Below are 22717 nucleotides of genomic sequence, written 5' to 3'. Positions count from 1 at the left end.
CCTACCACTTTGTGGCTGAGTTGCTGTTGTTCCCAGTTGCTTCCACTTTGTTATGATAGCACTAACAGTTGACCGTGGAATATTTAGTAGCAAGGAAATTTCATGGATGGACTTACTGCACAGGTGGCATCCTATCACAGTACCACACTTGAATTCACTGAGCCCCTGAGAGTGACCCATTCTTTCACAAATGTTTGTAGAAGCAGTCTGCATGCCTAGGTGCTTGATTTTATACTCCTGTGGCCATGGAGGTGATTGTAACACCTGAATCCCATGATTTGGAGGGGTGTCCCAATACTTTTGGCAATATAGTGTACCTTCTCTGAGCCAAATCCCCCTCTATTTGTTTTTCACATGCTCACCCTCTCAGACACTGCCACTTACAGTGGGAGGGTTTCAGCAACAGAGGAAGTGCTATTAATTCAGAAAGCAGTGGGCAGGACTAAGTGTAGCTATAAACTGATTCAAGTTTATGAATCATCAGTGACAATATTGTTAGCCACATCCCCTGCAACATTTTCTTATTTTACTGTAGTACAAGGAGACACAACTTACATGAGTGGTAACTCTGCTTTGTATTCAAGAGCAGTGCAGCATAGTTTCCACACTGTCACGGGAAGCTGAATTAAGTAGACCTCACTGACAGGATCAACAAGTATTTGTGAGATTTTTCAGAAGGACTAAGAGAAAACTAAGTACAAATGCACTTATATTGAAGTGCTGCATTACATATTTTTATGGGAGGCCATAGTTTTACTTTAAGTGTTGAGAACTAGGTTAAAGAAGTATCCCTTTATTTTTTTAAATCATTATTAATCCCCTAAGAAGGGACCAATTGCATATTGCACTGCATGGTGGGACAGCTCAGCCCACTCCTCCCACCGCTGTCTGAATACTGTGCTTGCAGTTAGATAAATACATATTGAGGACTGATTGACAGTGCTGGTATCTGGCAACATGCGCACACTGGACACGAGCATCATCATTCAGTACAGCAAGGGGAGGGGTCAGCTCCATCCACAAAACAAGCTAAGGATCAGTGATTGTTTATGATTGAATTTATGAATAGGTAGTCAGTTCTGGCAGGCCTATTAACAATGGGAATCTTGGAGAAAGGACCGTAACTACAGTGCTGGCTGTAGCTTCTCCATAGGAGCGGCCATAAACTGGGCTTCAGCTTGGGGTGGAGCCACAGCACAAACAGTAAAAAATAAAAATGTGCTTTAAGTACACAAGGGGGCTAAGGATCAGAATTGCTATATGCACTTGATCCATGGGGGAATTTATTAAACATTTAAAAAATGAAGTGATACTTTTGCTAAAGTAGGGGTTAAGGCCCCATTCACACCTGTGAATTTGGCCATTTGCGATTGGATGCAGAAGATCCAGCGGAAATATGTATCCAGTCCGATCATTTGCAGGTAATCACTCCATGAGCGGATACATGCGAGCAGCTGCAAATAGCTGCGGGAGCTGTCGACCTCCCATTGTTTTCCATTGGGCTTTTGCTCTCAGCTAATCAGAGGGAACCCCTGTTGGGTCTACTGCATCTGATCACAAACAGCCCTATTTCCAAGTGTGAATGGAGCCTAAAGGTTATAGGTCACAGCAGAACTCCAGTCAAGCTGCTAAGTTCTCTGCTAAATCCTCTGATTGGACTAGGTGGAGAGGAGGATCAGATGACATCATGATTTATCCTCGTCCAATACGAGAACACCTTGTATTCATTACCAAAATACAAGTTGTTCCCTGAATGGTGGTGGTGTGGAGTGAGCAAACTCACAGTGGTCAGTGTGCAGTGGGGAAGCTGTACATGAAAGACAAAAAAGAAGGCGCACAGGCCTAGTTCATTACCTTAAAAATAGGGTTTATTTATAAAAGGTGAATATTCACAAAAATCAAATGGTGTAAAATCAGATAAACGCGGGAAGCATGTCACACTAGATCGCAGTATGGTACAGGAACCCTTGTGGATGGTCTGGTGGGAGACTGGAAGCCTCTAGATAACAGGTGGCTGACGCGTTTCGTGGAAAACACCTCTTCTTCAGAGCCAATGTGATTGGCTCTGATTTTACACCATTTGATTTTTGTGAGTATTCACCTTTTATTAATAAACCCTATTTTTAAGGTAATGCACTAGGCCTTTGCGCCTTCTTTTTTGTCTTTCATGTACAGTTTCTTTTGGATATCCCTGGTCCGTTGAGGGCAGCAAGGCCTGCATTACATTTCCTTTTCCATGTGGGGACCACCATAGCGGGGAGTCCACAGTTCAGCGCAGGAGTACATGCATTCGGTTGCGACATTCCTCTTTCCTTCTTTGCAGTAGGGAAGCTGCTGGATCAGCACCCAAAAGATGTAGTACAAGGTGTGACAACTTCATTCCTGGAATGTCCATGGCGTAGCACTATAATGGAGAGTCACACAGCCATTCACACTTGAGCGCGTTCTGACATGTTCTAACTTGCACTCATCAGTTGACTCTTTACGGAGTAGTGGAAGAAATAACACTTGTGTGCGTTGTGCTGTTGGTGGAAAATAAATGACAGGAATCTGGAGCAGCAGATTAACATCACATTTTGCGTGAAAATTGGCAAAAGTGTGAGAGAAGCTTTAGCGCTGTTACAAGAGGCTCATGGTGAACATTCCATAAACAAATCAGGTGGTTTTGAATGTATTAGGCAGGTTATAGAGGGGCGAGAAGAAGAATGAGAAAGATTTGCGCCAAGATGGTGCCTCAAATCTTGACAGAAGATCAGGAAAAACGTCTTCAAATTTCATCCGATCTTTTGAAGAATGCAGATTTTTGTAATTTTAATTCTAGGAATTAAATTTTCACTACAGTGATTAACAGCATCCTCAGTGGTCCTCCCTCCAGATATCAGCTATGGATACTTACATGGAACCAAGCTGGACCAATGTGAGTTTGCAGAAAAGTTCATTTCGGGAGTTCTGCTTTTTAGGTGCTTCAAAAGCATTCCCTTTGGAAACACCCTAGCTTTTTTTTTCCAGTGCATTCTATATTACACAACCAATAATCAACTCCTGGGTTTGATGTGTAAAAACTTCCCGAATGTTGCAATCGGTACATTTGGGGTGGAGTCCTTTTATAGAGATGTGCAGTGATGTAAGCCAGGCCTGAGATGTGGCACATCATTTATTTATTAAACCAATATAGGAATGCTGTGATTTAATATTCTGCAACAATCTGCCTTTTAATTTCCTGCTGCCATGTCAGACATGTTTATGCAGCTGTCAGAGAAAGGAGAAATCAGAAGACATTAGTAATGAATCTGGATGCTTTTTGCCCTTTCATATCAGTTCTAATCGGCATCACAAATCAAAGCCAGCATCCAGCGAGGAGCACCTGTTCAGGGTGTAGTCACCGGGAGTTGGCTTGTTGCTATACCAACTCCCCAAATCAAATCAAGGCTCTGGTGCCTGGCCCACTAATGCCACCGTGTGGTTTCTGTGTATAATGGCATGTCGCATAAACTGCTGCTGTTGTTAGTCATCTTGTTACATACATCAACTCTTGTTTTGTGTTTATTGACCTATTTTAGTATTTTTTTTAATTTGTTGTACGCATTTAATTGAAGCAGCCCTATATTCTGCAGAATACAAAAGTTATATGAACAAAGGTGTTTGAAGCCATACACATAGCTATGCCTTGGCATTGGTCACGTGGCCTCTGCTAAAGGGGCTTGATATTTAGGCAGAGCAGGCAAATCAGTGGCTCTTTCTGTGTAGCCATTCAATCCTCCCTTTGAGCAGAGAGGGTGACCCCCTAGTCAGGAGAACCTAGAGTGCAATTTTCCTTTGCTTTTATGTTTAATGGAGGATGAAGCTGACTGTTGCTTTTTGTAGTCTGTAGGGTACACAACGTATCTCGTTTAAATGCAGAATTGAATAAAATGTTATTACATTAAGTAGATTAATAATTGTTTCATTTGCCTTTAAACAGGAGATTGTGGATTGGTTTAATGCAATACGAGCAGCGCGGTTTCACTACTTACAGGTGGCTTATCCAGGGGCTGGAGACCTCGATGTAAGTGTGCCTGTATAATCTAGTACCATTTCATCTTCTTGTCAAGCTTAGATTATTTATTCTATGATTCTTCAGGGATTTACTCAGCTGATGTGTTATAAAATACTACATTTCCTTCTACTTATTGTGTTTATATATACTTGATCAGTGGCTGTCAGAATACCTCAAGAACAGCTGCAGCTGATTGGATGTTGCAGCCAACATTCGTCTGACAATGTTCCTCCTGGCTTCTTCATCTTTTCTATCAAAAAAATTGGGTTTACATTGAAAATTGAGTGGTGAGACATCCTCTTCAATATGTCTCAAGAAACCCTGTAGCCCCATAAGTTGTAAATGATTCCTGTAGGTTGACAGGAGAGGAAGACATCAGGTTGGAACCTGTTGGGGCTGTAGGGTGTATTCCCCAGGCTTAAAGGAGAAGTTTGGGGTTGTTGAAAAAAAACAAAAAAACAAATATACATACTCACCTCCATGCTGTAGCATTAGTCCCTCGCGAGCTCTAAGCCCGAGAACTGAGCGATCACTTCACCATGGATCACTCGCAGAGCTTTCGGTCAGCTCTGAGCAGAGAGCCACTGCTGTCAGTCACTGCTCGCCACTCTGCTCCTCCAGCTCTCACTGGAGCACAGGGTAGGAGAGAGGGCAGGCAAATCTGGCTTTGGCTCTCAGCTGAGTGCTCAGAGTCAGAGCCAGCTGTCAATCAGACATCTAGGTGGACAGTATGGTTGGGATCTCTGTAGAGCCTGGAGTGGCTCTGAGACATCAGCCAACAGCAGGATTCAGCCCACTGTTGGCTGATTCTGGGTCACAGGAGAGCACAAGTGCAGTTCTGTGACTCACAAGAAAAATAAAGCAGTAGCCATAGTTCTCTTTTTAAAAGGGTGTCTCAGTGCCCCTGCATCTGTGGAAACCCAATAAGAAGGTGAGTAATTCTAAATCTGAAAAGACAGGGGAGGGCACATATTTATTTTTATGTCTAATCATGCACCTACACTCAAAGACACAAATGCAGTTCCATGACCGAAACTTAGAGAAAAGGGATGATATATGACCTGTAACAGAGAATGCCCAACAAATATCTGTGTATTACTTAGGAATTCAGGCATACAGAATAGTTATTATTGTTGAAGAGCTTACGGCTACAGGCCCAGATTACTGTAGGTGATCCTTGACCCAGTCACATGACTTGACATATCTTGAACCATTTAAGATAAGACCGCAGACTGTGAGCTAACATTGATATTCTCAGCATTTATTCACGTTATCAGTATGTTTATTGTTTTTCTTCCTTTTTCAGTTGGTGCCAAAGCTGACAAGGAACTTTATCATAGAAGGGTATATGGAAAAAACAGGGCCAAAGGTAAGAAATGGGGCAAAAAACAACTATGTGCAGATATAAAAAGAAATACGACTGAAGTTTATGTGGACTTATTCCATGAAGCAATGTAAAGACCAGTGACTCAGCCCCCAATAAGATTTCAGTTTACTTGAGTCATATCCATGAAAAAGTGTTTCCGTACTTTTTTCTTACCATTTTAATGAATATATGCAATGAAGGTTGTTATAAGCCCTGAAAATCTGTGCGAGACCTAAAATAATTACTATTTTTATAAAGTGACCAATGAATGTATGGTTATATGATCACTAAATCACGCCAAATTATGCTCTCAAATTATTATTATACCTAATTAGCTGCCACTGTCAATGCTATGTTAAACGTACTTCAAATATTACCACCCTCAATAGCAGTGATCAACAGCGGTGCAATATATATATGTATAACACATTAAATCCTAATTATCAATCCCAGTGCATAATTTCTTGTCTCCATTGATGTTCCTACAATGCAAACATATTGTGCACAAAATATTATAGAGAATTCCAAAAACAATATATCAAAATATATGTGACTTCAAATTATAGTGCCGAAATTATATACACCATTTGGGCACTATAATTTGAAGTCACATATATTTTGATATATTGTTTTGGAATTCTCTATAATATTTTGTGCACAATATGTTTGCATTGTAGGAACATCAATGAAGACAAGAAATTATGCACTGGGATTGATAATTAGGATTTGATGTGTTATATATATATAATGTGCCGCTGTTGATCACTACTATTGAGGGTGGTAATATTTGAAGTACAAAATCAAAAATCAGAATGCGCTAAAATTATATCAAAAAATCCATATACTGTGCAAAAAAGTCCAAACACCATAAATTCAACATATGTAAAATTCCCCAGTGAAACAATCCATAAATTATTATTAGTGCAAAAAGTCCAACTCCCCAAAGAAGTTTCTTCTTAAACGTATTATAACACCGTGCTCAATCCACCACCAGATGAATGGAATAAACTCACCAGAGCTCAATGCTGATCAAATTATAAATCAGCGCAAGCGTATTTGCTCTGGGAGCAATGAGAGAATCCAAATCATGAAGCAATACTCTGTGGTTTGAAATCATCCAGATACCAGGAGCAATACTCTGCAGCCACTCTGAAATATGGCCAGGACCCTTTATATACCGATCATCCTCCAAGTATATGGCAATACCACTCAGAAATAAAGGAAAGGCATGATGGTGCAGTAAGTAAAAACTGTTTGTATTAATTTAAAATCTCATATTACTCGCAAGTCAAGTGTCCACCTGACACTGGTATAAAAACGACAGGATAAGAGGAATGGACGAGCCCCGCTCACCGCGGACACCTTGCAGACAGCCACAGGGAATTTGATCAGCATTGAGCTCTGGTGAGTTTATTCCATTCATCTGGTGGTGGATTGAGCACGGTGTTATAATACGTTTAAGAAGAAACTTCTTTGGGGAGTTGGACTTTTTGCACTAATAATAATTTATGGATTGTTTCACTGGGGAATTTTACATATGTTGAATTTATGGTGTTTGGACTTTTTTGCACAGTATATGGATTTTTTGATATAATTTTAGCGCATTCCGATTTTTTATTTTACACCAAATTTGGGTTAGAGGTTTGCTGCTTTATAGTATTGATATTATTGATTGGCACTTTCTTTTTCTTTTTTGTAATATTTGAAGTACGTCTAAAATAATTACTGTTTGATTACATCTAGTGGCAGTGGAAGACAATCCAATATAATAATGATGCAGACCGCATTCGATCAATGCTTAGTAAATTATTTACAGTCTGTGTACTAACTTCAAGAACTTTTTAACTACAAACAGGCATCTTCAGCAGTACTGCTAGCACCATTTGTGGTGGCTGAACGTAGTAGTTCAAAAATGAAGTCCACATTTCACAATAATATATCAAGGGTACCTGCATAAAGCTATCCCCCAAGTGTGAGTTATGGCCATGCTACCATTTCTCCACTATCTGCATTTGATTTTGCCATCAACTTTCAGCGACACTGTGTAATTCATGGTGTCACGCTGTCTCCTTCATGCAAAAAACATACTTTGATTATGAAGAAAAGAAGTAGCCGCACTCCAATGTACAAACAGCAGACTTCTTTATTATTCAATCCATCTTCATGGTTTGAATAAAAAAGAAGACTGCTGTTTGTACATTGGAGTGCCGTTTCTTCCTTTCTTCTTGTTCACTGACTGCGGTTGCGGACCGAGTAGGCACACAGACACATCCAGCAGCATGGCATCTCTGGCAGGTCAGCCTTGACCGGTGTGTTTCCAACATACTTTGATTGACAACACAATTATAAGTAGAAGCTCATGCACATTTTTTTCCCCCATTCAGGCTTGCAGGGAATCAAACCGGCTTCTGTGGTCAGGGACTGTTTTTAGAATTGGGTGTTCCTTTCAGGGAGAGCATGTGACTTTTGCTCCCACTTACTGCATTTAGGAAGCAATGAAATCTTGATTACAAACCATATTTCGCAATGATGTTATAAAAGATTTTATAGAAATATGTGGGTGTGTCAGTTTTATCAGCCTGAATAACTTGACCATTGTCATGTGGTCAAAGTATTCGTTGACAGGACAGGTAATGCTTGGTATACAGCCAAACCCCCAAAGTCACCTACTGCACCTGTACTGCAGATGTGGTATTGAACCCAATAACAAACATTTATTATATTGCAGCTTTCTTTCTTCTATTTTAATCCAGTGATCCAAGTCAGCAAGTCTGTTGTTTTTCAAAATAATAAGCTCTATATCAGTTTACAGGGATGTGACAAACCATTTACCACTGACAGGGGTGCTTACAATGATCAGTCTTTTCTTTATTTATGTAAAATCTTTATCCCAAAAGGAAAAAATAGTTTGTTGTAATTGCTTATAAAGTGTGAACTGGAATTTGGCTTCAATTTGTTATATACAATGTGGAGTTTTACCTCTTTTCTTTCCAGTGAGAGATAGGTAACCAAGCAGTACAGTATGCATCTGATCAATGTTGTGTGTGTTCCCTCCACCTGTCTACTACATCAAATTGCACCGCACTGGCTGATGTTTAGAGAATAAAATAAGCTGCAATGGAATCATATGAACATGAACTCCTGTACACAAGCCTGTTAGAGCCACGGGCATGTGTGTTCTTTTCCAAATCGAGGTTCATATTTATGCGGCTCGGTTTTCACAGCGAGATTTCATCCCCCTCCACTGTATTCAATGGTTCAGGTGCAAATTGTCAAAGTGTATGACAATGGAAATCGCTCCTGAACTGGACTCAAAAATATACCAGACTCAAAAAAAAAACCATGATGCGGCTGGCCTGTACATATGTGAACCGGCTCCACTGAAAAGGCTGCCAGCTCACATGCCATGTGAATCGGTTGCGGTTCAAAATGCATCCAATTCGCATATATGTGATCCGAGGCTACAACTGCTCTGGTACTATGTTATGTGACCAATCGCTATGATAATAATGCTTTACAATTTTCATCAAATTAGAAACATGAAGGCTGCCATTGTCCTTCCCTATTGGAAATGCATGGTAGATATGCCAAACTTTTGACTTCATTCATTTGAGTTGGTGACCTGTAAGAAGCACACAAACACAGACTTCTGGCTCTCCTGATCAAGTGAAAACCTGCTCTGGGTCAGCGAGTCAAAGCTTTGCAGCCAGGAGTCATCACAGCAGCCAGGTAACCAGCATTTCCAAGAGGTCGTCAGCAATAGCAGCACCTGTATTTCTGCCATGACAGGTTTACTTTAACATCACAGCAGTGTCTGGGGAATACATTGACAGATGGCTAGATATGACACAGCTTGCTGTTCTCTGTGATCTGTGCCAAGGAAACACCCTTTGGTGCCTCTTTCCACTCAGCACTGTACACCTTATACTTATCTGCTAATTAGAATCTATCATTCACAGCTTGTTTCTGATGTCTTCTCTCTGTGTTTAGCATACAGAGGGCTTTAAGAAGAGATGGTTCACCTTGGATGACAGAAGATTAATGTACTTTAAAGATCCTTTGGTAAGAGTGTTTTATTAGTGTTTAATGCATCTGACACAGCGGGATGATGAAGGCTGCAGTCTCACTGTGTGGTGCGTCTTGTTTTACACAAGGTTTATTCACACTGATCTGAAATAATGCTACGCTGAAGATTAGCCATTTTATTTAACTCTTTTGGTGTCAGAGCCTTTTTTGCACACGTGTTAAAATGCACATTTTAGGCCTGAGGATTGGCTAAACCCCCAAACAGTATATATTTTCTAAAGTAAGAGGCTAGAGAATAAAAAGGTGGTAGTTACAATTTTATAATTTCATGTGATATTCGCAGTGGTTTATCAAACACATATTTTCAATAAAAAAAACTCTTATTTCCACACATTTTATGGTAAAACTTTAAAGTTTAGATTAAATAAATACCCAACATGTCAAACCTTTAAGTTGTGCACACCCATGACAAAGTAACAAATTTTGGTACATGATATTGTCAATCGGTAACGCTTTAAAAGCCCTTAGGGCTCGTTACACTGGCTTCAAAACATGGCATTGGACACGCTTTTTTAAAGCACTCTGAATGCCAATCAAAGCACCTGTCACTAAATAAACTGGTTAGCTTACAGTCCTGTTCACATGTTGCATTTGCTTTGCTTCAAAAATTATAACCCTTGTCGCTTTAGTGGTGCTTCAAAGCATCTCCAAAGCCTCTATAGAAGTCTATGACAAAGCTCACTTACGGCACCTGCAGCTTTTGAGAGTCTTTTATTCAGCTTTGCTTTGTTTTGGAGGTATTGCAGGCATGAGATATTAGCATATGCACAGGGCATCTGCCAAGCTTCGTCTTCAATAAAGCACCATCGAAGCATCACTGGTACATCATCGAAGCATCAAAAAAGCATGTTGAAGCAGTAGGTGCTTTAATGTGTGTTGAAGTCAAAGCAAGAGTGAACCAGCCCTTACAGCCCCAACTGGAAGTCATGTAATACATGTCACTCTTGGGTTCTTTCTAGCTAAGAGAAATCAATTAATGGATGTTCACTTTTCTCCCTCCCCTCTACCAAGCAACTAACCGGGGCAGGGCCTTGAAATGGGATAGTGGAGTCCAGTAAACATGAGGGGGGGGTGGAGTGGTGGGGGCGCATATTCTGGTGGTCTGTGGAAACAATCTGGCAGCTGACAGTTTGCTTCCATAAGAAAGGCAGTATGTAATTCTTGCATGCATTCCAGCCATGAGTGTGTATAAAACCTTCCATTGCTGCCAACATAAAGAGTGTTAAATTGGATATACTGTATAGTGATGTTACATATATTTTATTAATTTATTATGATCAGGACTAAAAATTAACCACTTTGCAACCGTGCTATAGCTGAATGACCGCTACACCGTGGTTGTCCAGTTCTGGGAGGGCTATAACGTCCTCCCAGAACACGTCCCCCGCACGCCCCCAGTGGTGTGCACCCGGCACTGTGTGTGATCGCTGTGTCCTACGGCCACAACTGATCACATGACAAGGTAAAAGGACGCTGTGATTGGCCTATGACATAGCTGATCACAAAGTAAATACAGTTGCCAGTTATCAGCAGCACTTTCCTCATGCTGTCACAGCTTGAGGAAAGTACAGCTGATAACCGGCAAGTGTCACAGAGGACATCTGCACTGATAATCATTGATATCAGTGCAGCCCCAAAAGTGCCCAGCAATGCCACCCATCAGTGCCCAGCAGTGGTGTTCAGCAGTGCCATCCAGCAGTGCCATCTAACAGTGCCCATCATTGCTGCATATCAGTGCAGCATCATCAGTGCTTCCTCATCCATGCCCACCAGTGCCACCTCATCAGTGCCGCCTCATCTGTGCTGCCTATCAGTGCCCATCAGTGCTGCCTATCAGTGCCCATTAGTGCTGCCTATCAGTGCAGCCTCATCAACGTACCTCAGTGAAGGAGAAAAATTACCTGTTTGCAAAATTTTATAATAGAAACAAAGAAACTTTTTTTTTTTTTACATTTTTTTGCCCTTTTTTTTGTTTATAGTGCAAACAATAAAACCCCCGGTGGCGAATAAATACCACCAAAAGAAAGCTGTATTTGTGTGAAAAAAATGATAAAAATGTCATATGGGTAGTGTTTCATGGCCGCGCAATTGTCATTCAAAGTGCAACAGCACTGAAAGCTGAAAATTGGCCTGGGCAGGAGTGTTCCGAGAGCTGTATAGGAATTTAGTTGGAGACAGAAGGCATGAAGGTAAACTGCATCTGCAGTAATGCCTCCTAAACCTATAATGCTCTTGGAATCCCGTGTCATGGATGTACCCAGTAATACATTTCTATTTGTAAAACAACATAAATAGTTTAAAAACATACTGTATAAACACCCCCGCACCATAACACCAGACACCGAGGAATCAGAAGATACAAGTACTGAATCTGGATGCTTTTAACCCTTTTATATTAGTTCTTGGTCCCCCACCACACACACACACACAATATGGCTAGGAAGAGAAGACACAACTCTCAGTTTTGAATTCTTTCACATCAATGATACTGGAGGCTGTATTGGGGAGGGGGGGGTGGTAAGTACAACAAGCCAACACAGCAATTTGCCATCTCATGTCCATAGTACCTACTGATATAATAATTAGGTATAGATGTAATATTTGTATTGCTGGTCCCCCATAGTGCAAGCAGTAACTTATGATCTTTCTGTTGTAGGATGCCTTCGCTAGAGGAGAAGTCTTTATCGGGAGCACAGAGAACAGCTATAAAGTAGAAGAGGGACTTCCAGCCTCCATACAAGGAAATCACTGGCAGTACGGAATCACCATAATAACTCCGGACAGGAAGTTCCTTTTTGCTTGTGAAACAGATACTGACCGTACTGAGTGGATTGCAGCCTTTCAGAAAGTTCTCAGTAAGCCAATGCTTCCACAGGAATTTGCAGGTAAACACTTAGTTCATATGACATTTCAATACATTACTTCTCTATGTGGTCCCAGCATTTGAGGTTATGTAAATCATGGATAGTCATAATTAAATTGTCATAATCCTGATCCTCGCATATATCATTTTTTTTGGGTACACATTTGGTGAACCATTCTTACATTACTGGAAGCATCTACTGTAGATGCCCAGATTGTCTACAATGCTGAACCAGGTTGCAGTCCAAGATCCGTTAGTCTAGTGCAGTGGTCTCCTAACTGCAGCCTGCGAGCCAAATGTGGCCCTTTGCTTGCCTTTATCTGGCCCTTGAGGCACCATTCCTTACACTGAAACCAGCAATGGAGTACTACTCCTTCCATTGACACAAATGGAGTACTATTTCTCCTAATGACACAAATGATGGGGCACTATTTCTACTCCTATTTTCCTCTCTGTGAGCGCAATGTCTTTTTTTTTTTTTTCACTGCCTCTGACCACCAAGTCAGAGGCATTGTTTACTCCCACTGATGCTGGGGCATTTTCTACTCCCGGTGACCCACAGTCTGGCCCCCCTAATGTCTGAAGGACAATAAAGTGGCTTTGTTTAGAAAGTTTGGAGACCCCTGGTCTAGTGTGTCACGTTTAGTCATTTATTTTAGGAACAAGGTAGTTCAGCACGTAAGGCTTGAAACCGTTGCATCCTATATCAGAATAGTTCCTCCAAGTGCTGTAGTAAGGGTGACTGTGGATCTCAAAGGGTATATTTGGGTGAATGACTCAATACATGCAAGCCTTTAGCAAGGCTGTCTTTGCAATGTTCTTATAGGAATTGTCATAAATATGCTGCACTTGCTTACCTTTTTAAAAATGCTAGTTGCCTGGTTGTCATACTGAGCTTTTTGTTTAACCTCTTCACGCTGGCCGAACGCAAATGTGCAGCCTCCCGCCGTCTGCGCCTAGACGCTTAGTGGCCACACATTTGTGTTCTATTAAAAAAGAACATATGTGCTGAGAGCGCACGCCCTGTGCGCTCCCAGCACACATGTCCGGTACTCATGGAAAGGTCCCGATCTCCTCTTTCAATCAGGACCTTTCCCGATCATGTGAACGCCGTGACGGCGGTCACATGACCCTAAACCCCACCCCACCTCCTGGTTTCTGAAACCCTTAAAGGGCCAGGAGGTGCCAGCGTGAAGGGGTTACATTTTTAAACTATGACCGAGAATACAATACATAAAATAACATGACTTTTCCCCATTTTATGATGAGACTTTTATATTAAATGAGTGGGGTTTTCAGCATCTGGAAAATACTGATGGTGGGTAACCAGTTCATTTGCAACTCCATATTTGTTGAAAAAAACATTTGTGAGGATTTAAGTAAACTGTTGCAGAGTCATACCTTTTATTTTGAAGAAATGTTTGTTTTACCATTGCAAACTGATTTCTGAATAGAGTCATGGTATAGAGCAGAGATAGGCAACCTTAAAGAGGTGAAGATCAACTGTAACAACATGGGAGAAGTCAAAGATCACTGGCACAGTGTTTCCTCACACCTGATTTAAACATCTAATAGTCGTCCTACCATGTCTGAATCGCATGCTTTGCATGGCAGTGAAGGGTTTATATCCGGAGATGAAGAAGCATCATATCGCCTCCTCACCACCTGTCAAATGCACTGGGATCGCTTTGCAGAGGAGCCGCAGTGCCTAATACACCTGTGAATGAGCTCGTAGTTGTAATCTGCAGCAGCAGCTTAAGGGCTTGTTCACATGTGAAGTTGGAGGGTTGTAAAAGCCTGCAGTTGAATCACGGTTTTTCCACCCCCCAAGCCCTACCCCCTTTAGCTGCTAAGGCTGCAGCCAAAGGTGTACACATGGCGCAGCATGAATTACACCTCCTGTTGCTTTTGGTGGGTGCTACCACCAAGACCCATTCAAGTAAATGGGTCACTCTGCAAGTGTCCTGCAACTGCATGGTTCTGTGGGGTCCAAGGGCGTAAAGCAGGTGGTGAGAAAGCAACACACCACTACTTGTTTGCTGTACTGCACAAGGTTGCAGAGCAATTGCAGAGCGGCCCCATTCACTTGAATGGGTCATGCTTGGCTGATGGTACACCCACCATGACAGGGCGTAGGAGCCAGGACTACAGAGGAGACATCAACTTATGTGGCTCTTGCTCCCTACTACAGCTCCAACTTTACAAGTAGTTCCTCCGCATTGCACTCTGTTTGATGTTCTGGGATGGCGTGTCAGCAAGCCCAGACTGAGATCTACCAGTCACCTGGCTGAGGTCTACTGGAAGATCTTGATCTACTGGTTGTTGTCCCCCAGTATAGATGAAGCCTTATCTTGTTGTTTCGTTAGAGGATGCCTACAATTTAACTGTGTAATCTGGGAAAAGCAATTAACTTATCACACAAGCAATACATTTTATATCTTAATTGTACAGTACAGGATGCAGGCAGATTATTCATACTTTATGGGTTATAGGTGATTGGACACTGGGAAAGCTTTTGAGGACACACCCCCTGGGTGCCTTCCTTATAACCCTATCCCACTTCATGTACTAGTGTCTGAAGGTGATGGACCTGGTCTCCTTCACAAAGAATATCAACCTTAGAGTAACCAGTTTATTTTTTTTACTTTATAATTTTATCTTCAAGTTGTACAAACAGCCCTCACTGTCTTCTCACAGTCTATCTGAATCAGTGCAACTTGGTAAAACCTTGTGAACCATTCCTGAGCTTAGTCTCAGGTGGGTGACCAGGTGTTACATCACACCATTGGTTGCACACTTTAACCGGTTGCATCCCAGCCACAGTACATTTACTATGCAGGACGGCAAGGGCAGACTGAATCACATACATGTCCGTCGTCCAGCTAAGGGCATACAGCTCTCGGTACCTGGCTGCTTTGCACGGCCGGGGGATCATGTGATCATATGATCACAATGTCAACAAAGCTGTTATGAATGAATTTCATTCTTAACAGCTGTGATTCCTATAGTAATGCTGTGATTGGCCAATCACAGCACCCTGTACCATGTGAGCCTGTTCTCAGCATCTGATTCTTACTGCAGAATTCTCTGCATCCATGTCACATTTCCTCACAGAGATTATGACCTTTAATACATAATTATGAAGAGGAAGCTTCACACAACATGCTTCTGGCCACTTAAAAGCTCGTTGCCTCTGTTGGCAAAAGCCTTGGCATTGTGAAGCCTGACTCTCCTTCATCTCACCATCTCTCCTATGGGCACCAACAAAACTGCTAAATCCTGCAAAACATTCCCTGTTTATGAACACAGAGAATCTGCAGTATATGGCAAACCCAGAAAGGCTTTTCACTCTTCCAAAAATATTTGCCAAACTAGGTCTAGTGGAAAACATTTGCAAAGAAGTGTGCTATTCCTGTGGTTGATTCTGCATCTCTGTCCTTAACAAACATCTTACTGTACCTATTGATGACGTTCCTTCTTTCAAAAATTCTTTTAAAAAACAGATTTGTGATGCTCTTAAAAGATTCCTTTTCCTTGCAGGCCCAGCCCTGCAACCAAATCTCACTGCAATTTCAGTATGTCAAATTACAGTTAACTGGACTAGGACAATAAACAACCAACATGATCATGTATTTCAGGATCATGCTTTTACAGAGCAATTACAGCAACTGCCTTCTGCCTTGCTTTTTTTGTGTGAATGCCCCAGAATATTTCATGAGACAAATCTCCATAATGTCTGTAATCTCTATTCACATGCACAGAATCTTATGGTTTAAAGTACAACTATAGGCAAAAAGTTTTTAAAATTTTGGATGGACTAAGGGAGGGTTACAACCCCTGTCAGTTTATTTTTTGCCATCTGTGTCCCTTTGGGGAGATTTACCTTCACTTCCTGTCCCATAGCCAAACAGGAAGTGAAAGATAATCCCCGCAAATTAAGATAATTCCTTGGGGACCCCCAGGTCACCAGACCTAGTGTTCCCATTGGAAAATTTCCCCTCTATTACTTTTATGGGGACAACCTATAATTGGGGAGTTTCTTCTACTTTCACTTTCAATGCTAATGGTAAACAGGACAAACAGAGAGGGTGAATCTCATTAACAGGGGCACAGAGTGTAATAAAAACCTAATAGTGTTATAAGTTTTGCCTTTAGTTATACTTTGAATTTTGCAGACAGCTTCAGCTGACCAGGTTTTACTATGCACATATGCTCTACCAAGGAAAATGTCTATTTGGTGAGGCACTTGACCAATTGATCAAAGGGGTTACTGGTGGAAAATATTTTACTTCCACACTGGAAGATTCCAAAAAAAAACCCTCCTCAGGAGCCCTTAGTTCCTATAAACGCAGAGCACCTGTCTGCTCTAAAGAGGCTGCCACTTCAAAACCTAAGTTCAACCCTACCTTTCAGCTCAGGGCTTGGCCAAAAAAGCCCATTAAGCCCTCCCCTAAGCCCTCCTAAAAAATGAAGGAGCACCCACACTCCTAAGAGTGGGGGAAGTCTGTTAAAAAGTTTGCATATCAATCAATTTGTGGTTTCAAAAGGGTACAAAATAAAGTTCAAACCTCTATCCCGTTTTCTTATCTCAAATCAACCAAAAATTGCCCAAGGACAGTAAGCTTTGCAGATTGCCTGTACCACACGACTGCCTGACATATTCAAAGGACTCTACTCAAACTTGTTCGCAGGTACCAAAGTCCAAAAGGGGTATTGTCTGGTTATGGACTTCAAATCCCTCAGCAGATTCCTTCATATTCCAAAATTTTGCCTAAAATCTACAAGATCAGTAATTTCCTCACTGAGACCGAGGGAATATATGGCATCCATGGACATTCATAATGCCTTTCTGCATATTTCTATTTGCAAAAAGAAGGGAGGAAGGAAAACCAAACAACCGTATAGCATAGTATGACTTTATTCAGTCAGAACAATGAAAACAGCAAGTCTTGCACTCACAAGTCTAGGAGAGAGACGAGCATGTCACATGTGGAGAAAGTCCCTTCACCAGTTGATCAAGCCAACCAGCTACAGCCTCGACTAGGTAATTGGCCACTGCTACTGTATGGGGAGACACTGATGCTGCTGGCTGGGATGGACACTGGTGGCCGATTACCCAGTGATGACTACAGCCAGTTGGCTTGATCCACTGGTGAAAGGACTTTCTGAATTTGCCCATACTCCAGTTCAGTCAAGCGAGGAATTCCTAGTCTTGGTGTATCACCACCCCAACCCTAGCAGTGGAAAAGTCTTTACTTCCATATCACTGTTAGGTTATCACAACAGACACAAGTCTCTCAAGCTGGGGAGGATTATTCCACTATTCCTGACAGTCAAAGGAACATGGTTACTGGGGGGAAATCAAGCTTCCCATTAACATCAGCAGTCCAGTTGACACTGAAGCAGTGGACCCCCGTTGTAAAGGGACACCCAATCAGGGTGCAGTCAGACAATGTCACGCCTGTAGTCTACATCAACCAACAAGGGGGCACCATGAGTCTGGCTGACTTGAAGGAAACAAACTAGATAATATCATGGACCAACTACTGTCCAGTGATCTCTGTGGTTCACATACCAGAAGTGGACAATTAGAAAGCGGATTATCTCAGCCGTCATTGCCCGGATCAGGGGAAATGGGCCCTTGCCTCCAGATTCAAGAACAAACTACCTGTTTGTTGCCAGAACCAGGGACCCTTCAGCTTTAGTCTCAGATGCCTTGATAATCACCTAGTCTTACTTCAAGCCAATTTACACCTTCCCCTCAGTGCGACTCCTATCTCATCTGCACAAGAAAATAGGAAAAAAGAGGAAAACCGGTGATCCTAAATGTACCAAACTGACTCAAAAGAAATAGATACATAGACATAATTAGACTTTTAGCAGACACCCCCCCAACTTCTTCCCAAAAGACCAGACCTGCTTTCTCATGGCCCTCTATTCCATCCTTCTTTTCAGACTCTTGCTTTAACCCTAAACCCAGGTCTTAATGAACAGGGGTTTCTGACTCTGTAATTCCTACCTACCTACCTTCAGAAAAATCTATTTTTCTTTTATGCCTGATATGAATAAAGGTGCTTCAATCCCAGAAATTACTCTGTGCCTCGCATTCAGGCCTTCCTACAAATGGGTCTTGGCTGGAACTTGGCCTTAAGAACTCTCAAAGTTCATGTCCTGGCCTTATCCATTCTTTTTCACAGGCCTCTGGCTTCATTCTCCCTTGTAAGAACCTGCCTTCAAGGTGTGTCTTCTATTAACCCTGCCTTGCAGCACTCACTGGGTTAATTTATTAAAGGCAAATAAACTGTGTACTTTGCAAGTGCAATTACCTCAGAGCTTAGTAAATGAGTTAAAGCTTCACTTTACAAAGAATACCCAAATCACAGGCAATGAAAGAAAAACAGCATTTTTGCTTGTACATGATTGGATGATGGACGTCAGCAGAGCTTTACCACATTTACTAAGCTCTTGAGCAACTGCACTTGCAAAGTGCACAGTCTATTTGCCTTTAGTAAACCAACCCCTGTGCTTCCTTGGGAACTCAAATTGGTTCTTTCTGCCCTATGAAAAAACACCCTTTGAATCCATCAGTGATATTTACCTAGAGGCTCTTTCTTGTAAAGAGACTTGCCTCATACTTCACTACCACAATGAGGACATTGTCCTACCTTCCTTGTGTCCTGCTCCTAAGCATCCAAAGGAAATCTTTCTGCATTGCCTGGATGTGGTCAGAGCCATTAGAGTATACCTCAAGGCTACTGCTCCAGTTAGTGGGAGATTCCCTGTTTGTCCTGTCCTCGGGACCTTGCAAGAGATACCCTACTTCAAAGTCCACCATCACATGATGGATATGGAATCTGATTGCAAGAGCTTACATTCAAAAAAAAAAAAAAGAAATTTCCTGCTGTGCTTTTAAATGCCCATTCCACCAGATCAATGGGAATTCCTGAGCATTTCATCACCAAGCCTCCGATTAGCGGGGGGTTTCCTGTTTACCCTGTCCTTTAGACCTTGCAAGGGATACCCTGCTTCAAGGTCCACCATCACCCATTCCACCAGATCAGTGGGAGTTTCTGGGCATTTCAGCACCAAGCCTTTCTAGCCCAGTTGTGTAAGATCGCCACCTGGTCTTCTGTTCATACATTTTCAAAGTTATACCAGGTAGGTGTTCAGTCTTCTGCTGATGCAGCTTTTAGCCACAAGGTTCTCACAATGGTATTCTGAGTTGGGTCATCTGCCCCTGGTTGTTTGGACCTGCTGGCACAGTTCTTTTTGCCTCATCGTTGCCTACTCTTCTTATTCATTGCTTGGGGACATCCCATGGTGTATGAATAGTCTTCCTGTTTCCTCTACTATGCAATTATGATAAGAGAAATTTTGACTTACCTGTGGATACAATATCTTGGAGTACAGTGCAGTAGACAGGCCACCCTCCCTTCATTTCCTTTATGAGTCCTCACTTTTGTAGTAAGCAATTAGGAGTAAATAGAGTGGGGAATAGTTAAAGTGAATGCACCCTGGGCGCTTGTCCTCAAACTCTTTGTTGTGATAACCTTACAGTGATAAGAAAGTAAAGACTTTTCCCCTGTTAGGGTTGGGGTGTCGGTCCAATCACCTGAATGTATACACCTATAACCCGTGGTGTATGAATAAACTGCCTGTGACCTATACTGTACTCCAGGATATGCAATTTACAGGCAAGTCAAAATTCGGGCAGTGCTCTGTAAACCAATAGCGTAAGCCTCCTTATTGCCGAATTGAAAGAAAGATTTGCATTTTATGACAGCTTTGGAAAATTTGCAGAGTCTATAGCCAGAAATTAAAAAGTAAAAGGTGAAATTAGAAAACAACCTTTTTTTTAACAAGATGGTGGAGGGAGTGTCAGAATTGGTCTGGTGGGCGGTATTTCACTGCAGGTCTATTTTAAGGTGAATTTGTGCATTGTTCTTACAAGACAAACCAACATGTTTAATCTCAACCCCCGCAGGAGCTTACACTTGCTTCCCCACTCCACTCAGTAGCTGAAGCAAGGGGAAGAAGACCTTTCTAAGCTCTAAGAAATTGAAGACTCACTCCTACCCCTTTGACAGTGCTGAATGCATGAGCAGCCAATTGTCAAGTACAAGCACTGTCACATGGGAGAAATGGGAGTGAGTCATGTGTTTCCTCATACTCAAAGTTTTCACTTCTCTCCTAGGGGCTAAGGGGAACAGCAGGGTGAACGAACAGAGGGTAAATACATAAGAAGACATTTTTGTGAGCTTGTTTACCTTTATTGAATAGCAGAAAGCAAAATGATTCTGCTGCTGGAGGCAGTTGTGTATACTTTGGGAATATGATTTGGGTCCCCGTTTAACTACATTTTATTTTTCTTTCCAGTGGAAGCCCACTTCAAGCATAAACCATAGCACAGAGGGTTCCTACAACTGTTTACAAGTGCACAAGATTTATGGCAGAGCAAACATATATCTACAAGGTGAAGAGACTTTTTAAAAGGGAAAAATCTGAACCCCACTGTGATATACTGGGAGCAGCTCTGCCCAACAGGTTCTGCTTTCCACTACAGTTCATCCAAGGACTGAGCATGCCAGCGTAATGTCTGTCTACGTGTTTCGTGCCATATCCATTCTCAGCATTGGCCTCGGTGGAGATTTGTAAAGTTTATCCAGTAACTGAGGTGAAATTCATTTTTACACATCATCCAGATGGTACATTATTCAAGGATCATGACAAATTTCAACTGAACCTTTTTTTAATGAAGTGTAGAAACTTTGATGTCTATAATCAACATTCCCTGAGTGACTTTTCCTTTTCACATGTGAATGAAAATTTCACTGAAAAATGACCACATCTTCCATAGTATGGGCATACTTGTACTTCTGATTAAACCACTAAACAGTAAGGTCTCTGGCTATTTAAGAAGATGCATTCTAAATGATAATCAGGTTATGGACAGAAAAGAAGGCTCTCTAAATATAATCATTACTTATTTTTACTTTCCTGGCTCTGAAAACATGCAATTCAACACCCTTCTGGGTCCTACCATTTTGTGTTTGTGGCATTCCATTAATTTGTCAGGAAGATAGGCAGCTTGGTGAAGCACAGAAGAGAGCAGAGTTTGGGGAATTTGGCATCACCGGTAGACATGTTACACATGCACAGATAGTATGTAGAGTACTCAGATATTTAAAGTGCTTCTGTGTCTAGAAAATGGATGTTAAAGTATTGACACATTCTTAACAAGCAGTCAAAACGTTTTTAAACAAGCCATCATCCACCTCTCTAGCTGCTTGTAATGTGAAGTAGTTCATTCTCAAAGATCAAAGCAAAGACTCTAAAATCTGGTTTGATCCCATTTCTAACAGCTTAGATACACCTGCTGTGTGTTTACACCAGAGGGCTGGCAGGTTGCAACTATTCTAGTACAATAGAAAGTGATAGGAGAAAAAAATAAGGTTGCATTGCTTCTGTCATGAACTTTAAGATTAATTTCTCCACCGTGCCTATAGCTATAGAGGAGAAATCATTTCAAAATCGACCTGCCAGTTTCAGTTGCGATTTGCAAGACATCTTACACATGTCTATGCAAATCGCAACAAAAGTAGTGCATGCACTACTTTAAAAATCGGTGCACCTCCAATCAAGTCGGAACCGCACCGATATGACCACTCTAATAGCAAACAATAGGATGCGCCTTGGCATACAATTTGCATGTCGCACCCGATGTGAACGGTGTGTAAAGGCTCCTTACAGAAGAGATTTTCTACAGGATAACATCATCAAGGAAATATCCTTAGACTAGGTTCACATTTGCCAAAGCTCTGAAACGCTATCCTCAGTGGATTGTATTTCTGAACATAGCTAAATAGTCAGCCATTCAGGAGGAAATCCTGCCACCTCCTTAACACCTTTTTATTTTTCTGTTGAATGGCAATTTGTAATGGGGCTTATACAACACAACTGTGAGCTAAGCATTTGGCTCATGGTTGCAGTGCGGCTTCTTTGATTTTAATGGCCGAGTTTGGTGAGTGGTAAAACAGCCACTCAGCCACCTGTTTTTTTCCACTCACCGACCACCCATGTGAAAGACGCCTTAATAGGTTCAAAAAGGGGACTTTCTAACATCAGGAATGTAGCACCATTCCTGCCCTACCAATGATTGATGTAGGCCACAGCTGTGGTATTGTCCAGTTAAACCGAGACCCGATTACCTGTCAGAATGGGCCCTATGAAGTAATGACAGACAAAGTGTGTGCAACTCCAGGATGTTAATTGGAAGTATAGATTCCTCCAAAGACCAACAACCCTGAACTAAAACTGATGGCCTAAAACTCCAGCCCAAACAAAACAGGCAGTTGTAATGGTTAAT

General features: G+C 41.7%; 1 protein-coding gene across 1 annotated transcript in view; it reads left to right on the top strand.

Annotated features, from left to right (window-relative positions):
- The window catches only part of ADAP1 (ArfGAP with dual PH domains 1), a 297097-nt gene extending 275847 nt beyond the window's left edge, over window positions 1–21250 (top strand). The window contains exons 7-11 of the mRNA XM_089681882.1: window positions 3962–4045; window positions 5343–5405; window positions 9393–9464; window positions 12145–12373; window positions 20728–21250. Coding sequence (XP_089538008.1) covers window positions 3962–4045; window positions 5343–5405; window positions 9393–9464; window positions 12145–12373; window positions 20728–20756 — 477 coding nt within the window. The 3' untranslated portion in view covers window positions 20757–21250. The remainder of the gene's footprint in view (window positions 1–3961; window positions 4046–5342; window positions 5406–9392; window positions 9465–12144; window positions 12374–20727) is intronic.
- Window positions 21251–22717: the final 1467 nt, after the last annotated feature.

The sequence above is a fragment of the Staurois parvus genome, unplaced genomic scaffold (genome assembly GCF_062004578.1).
Source record: "Staurois parvus isolate SC_StPar_1 unplaced genomic scaffold, SC_StPar_1.0 ptg000018l, whole genome shotgun sequence".
Taxonomy (NCBI): Eukaryota; Metazoa; Chordata; class Amphibia; order Anura; family Ranidae; genus Staurois; species Staurois parvus.
The sequence above is the reverse complement of the archived record's forward strand: the minus strand, read 5'-3'. Positions and strand labels throughout refer to the sequence as shown.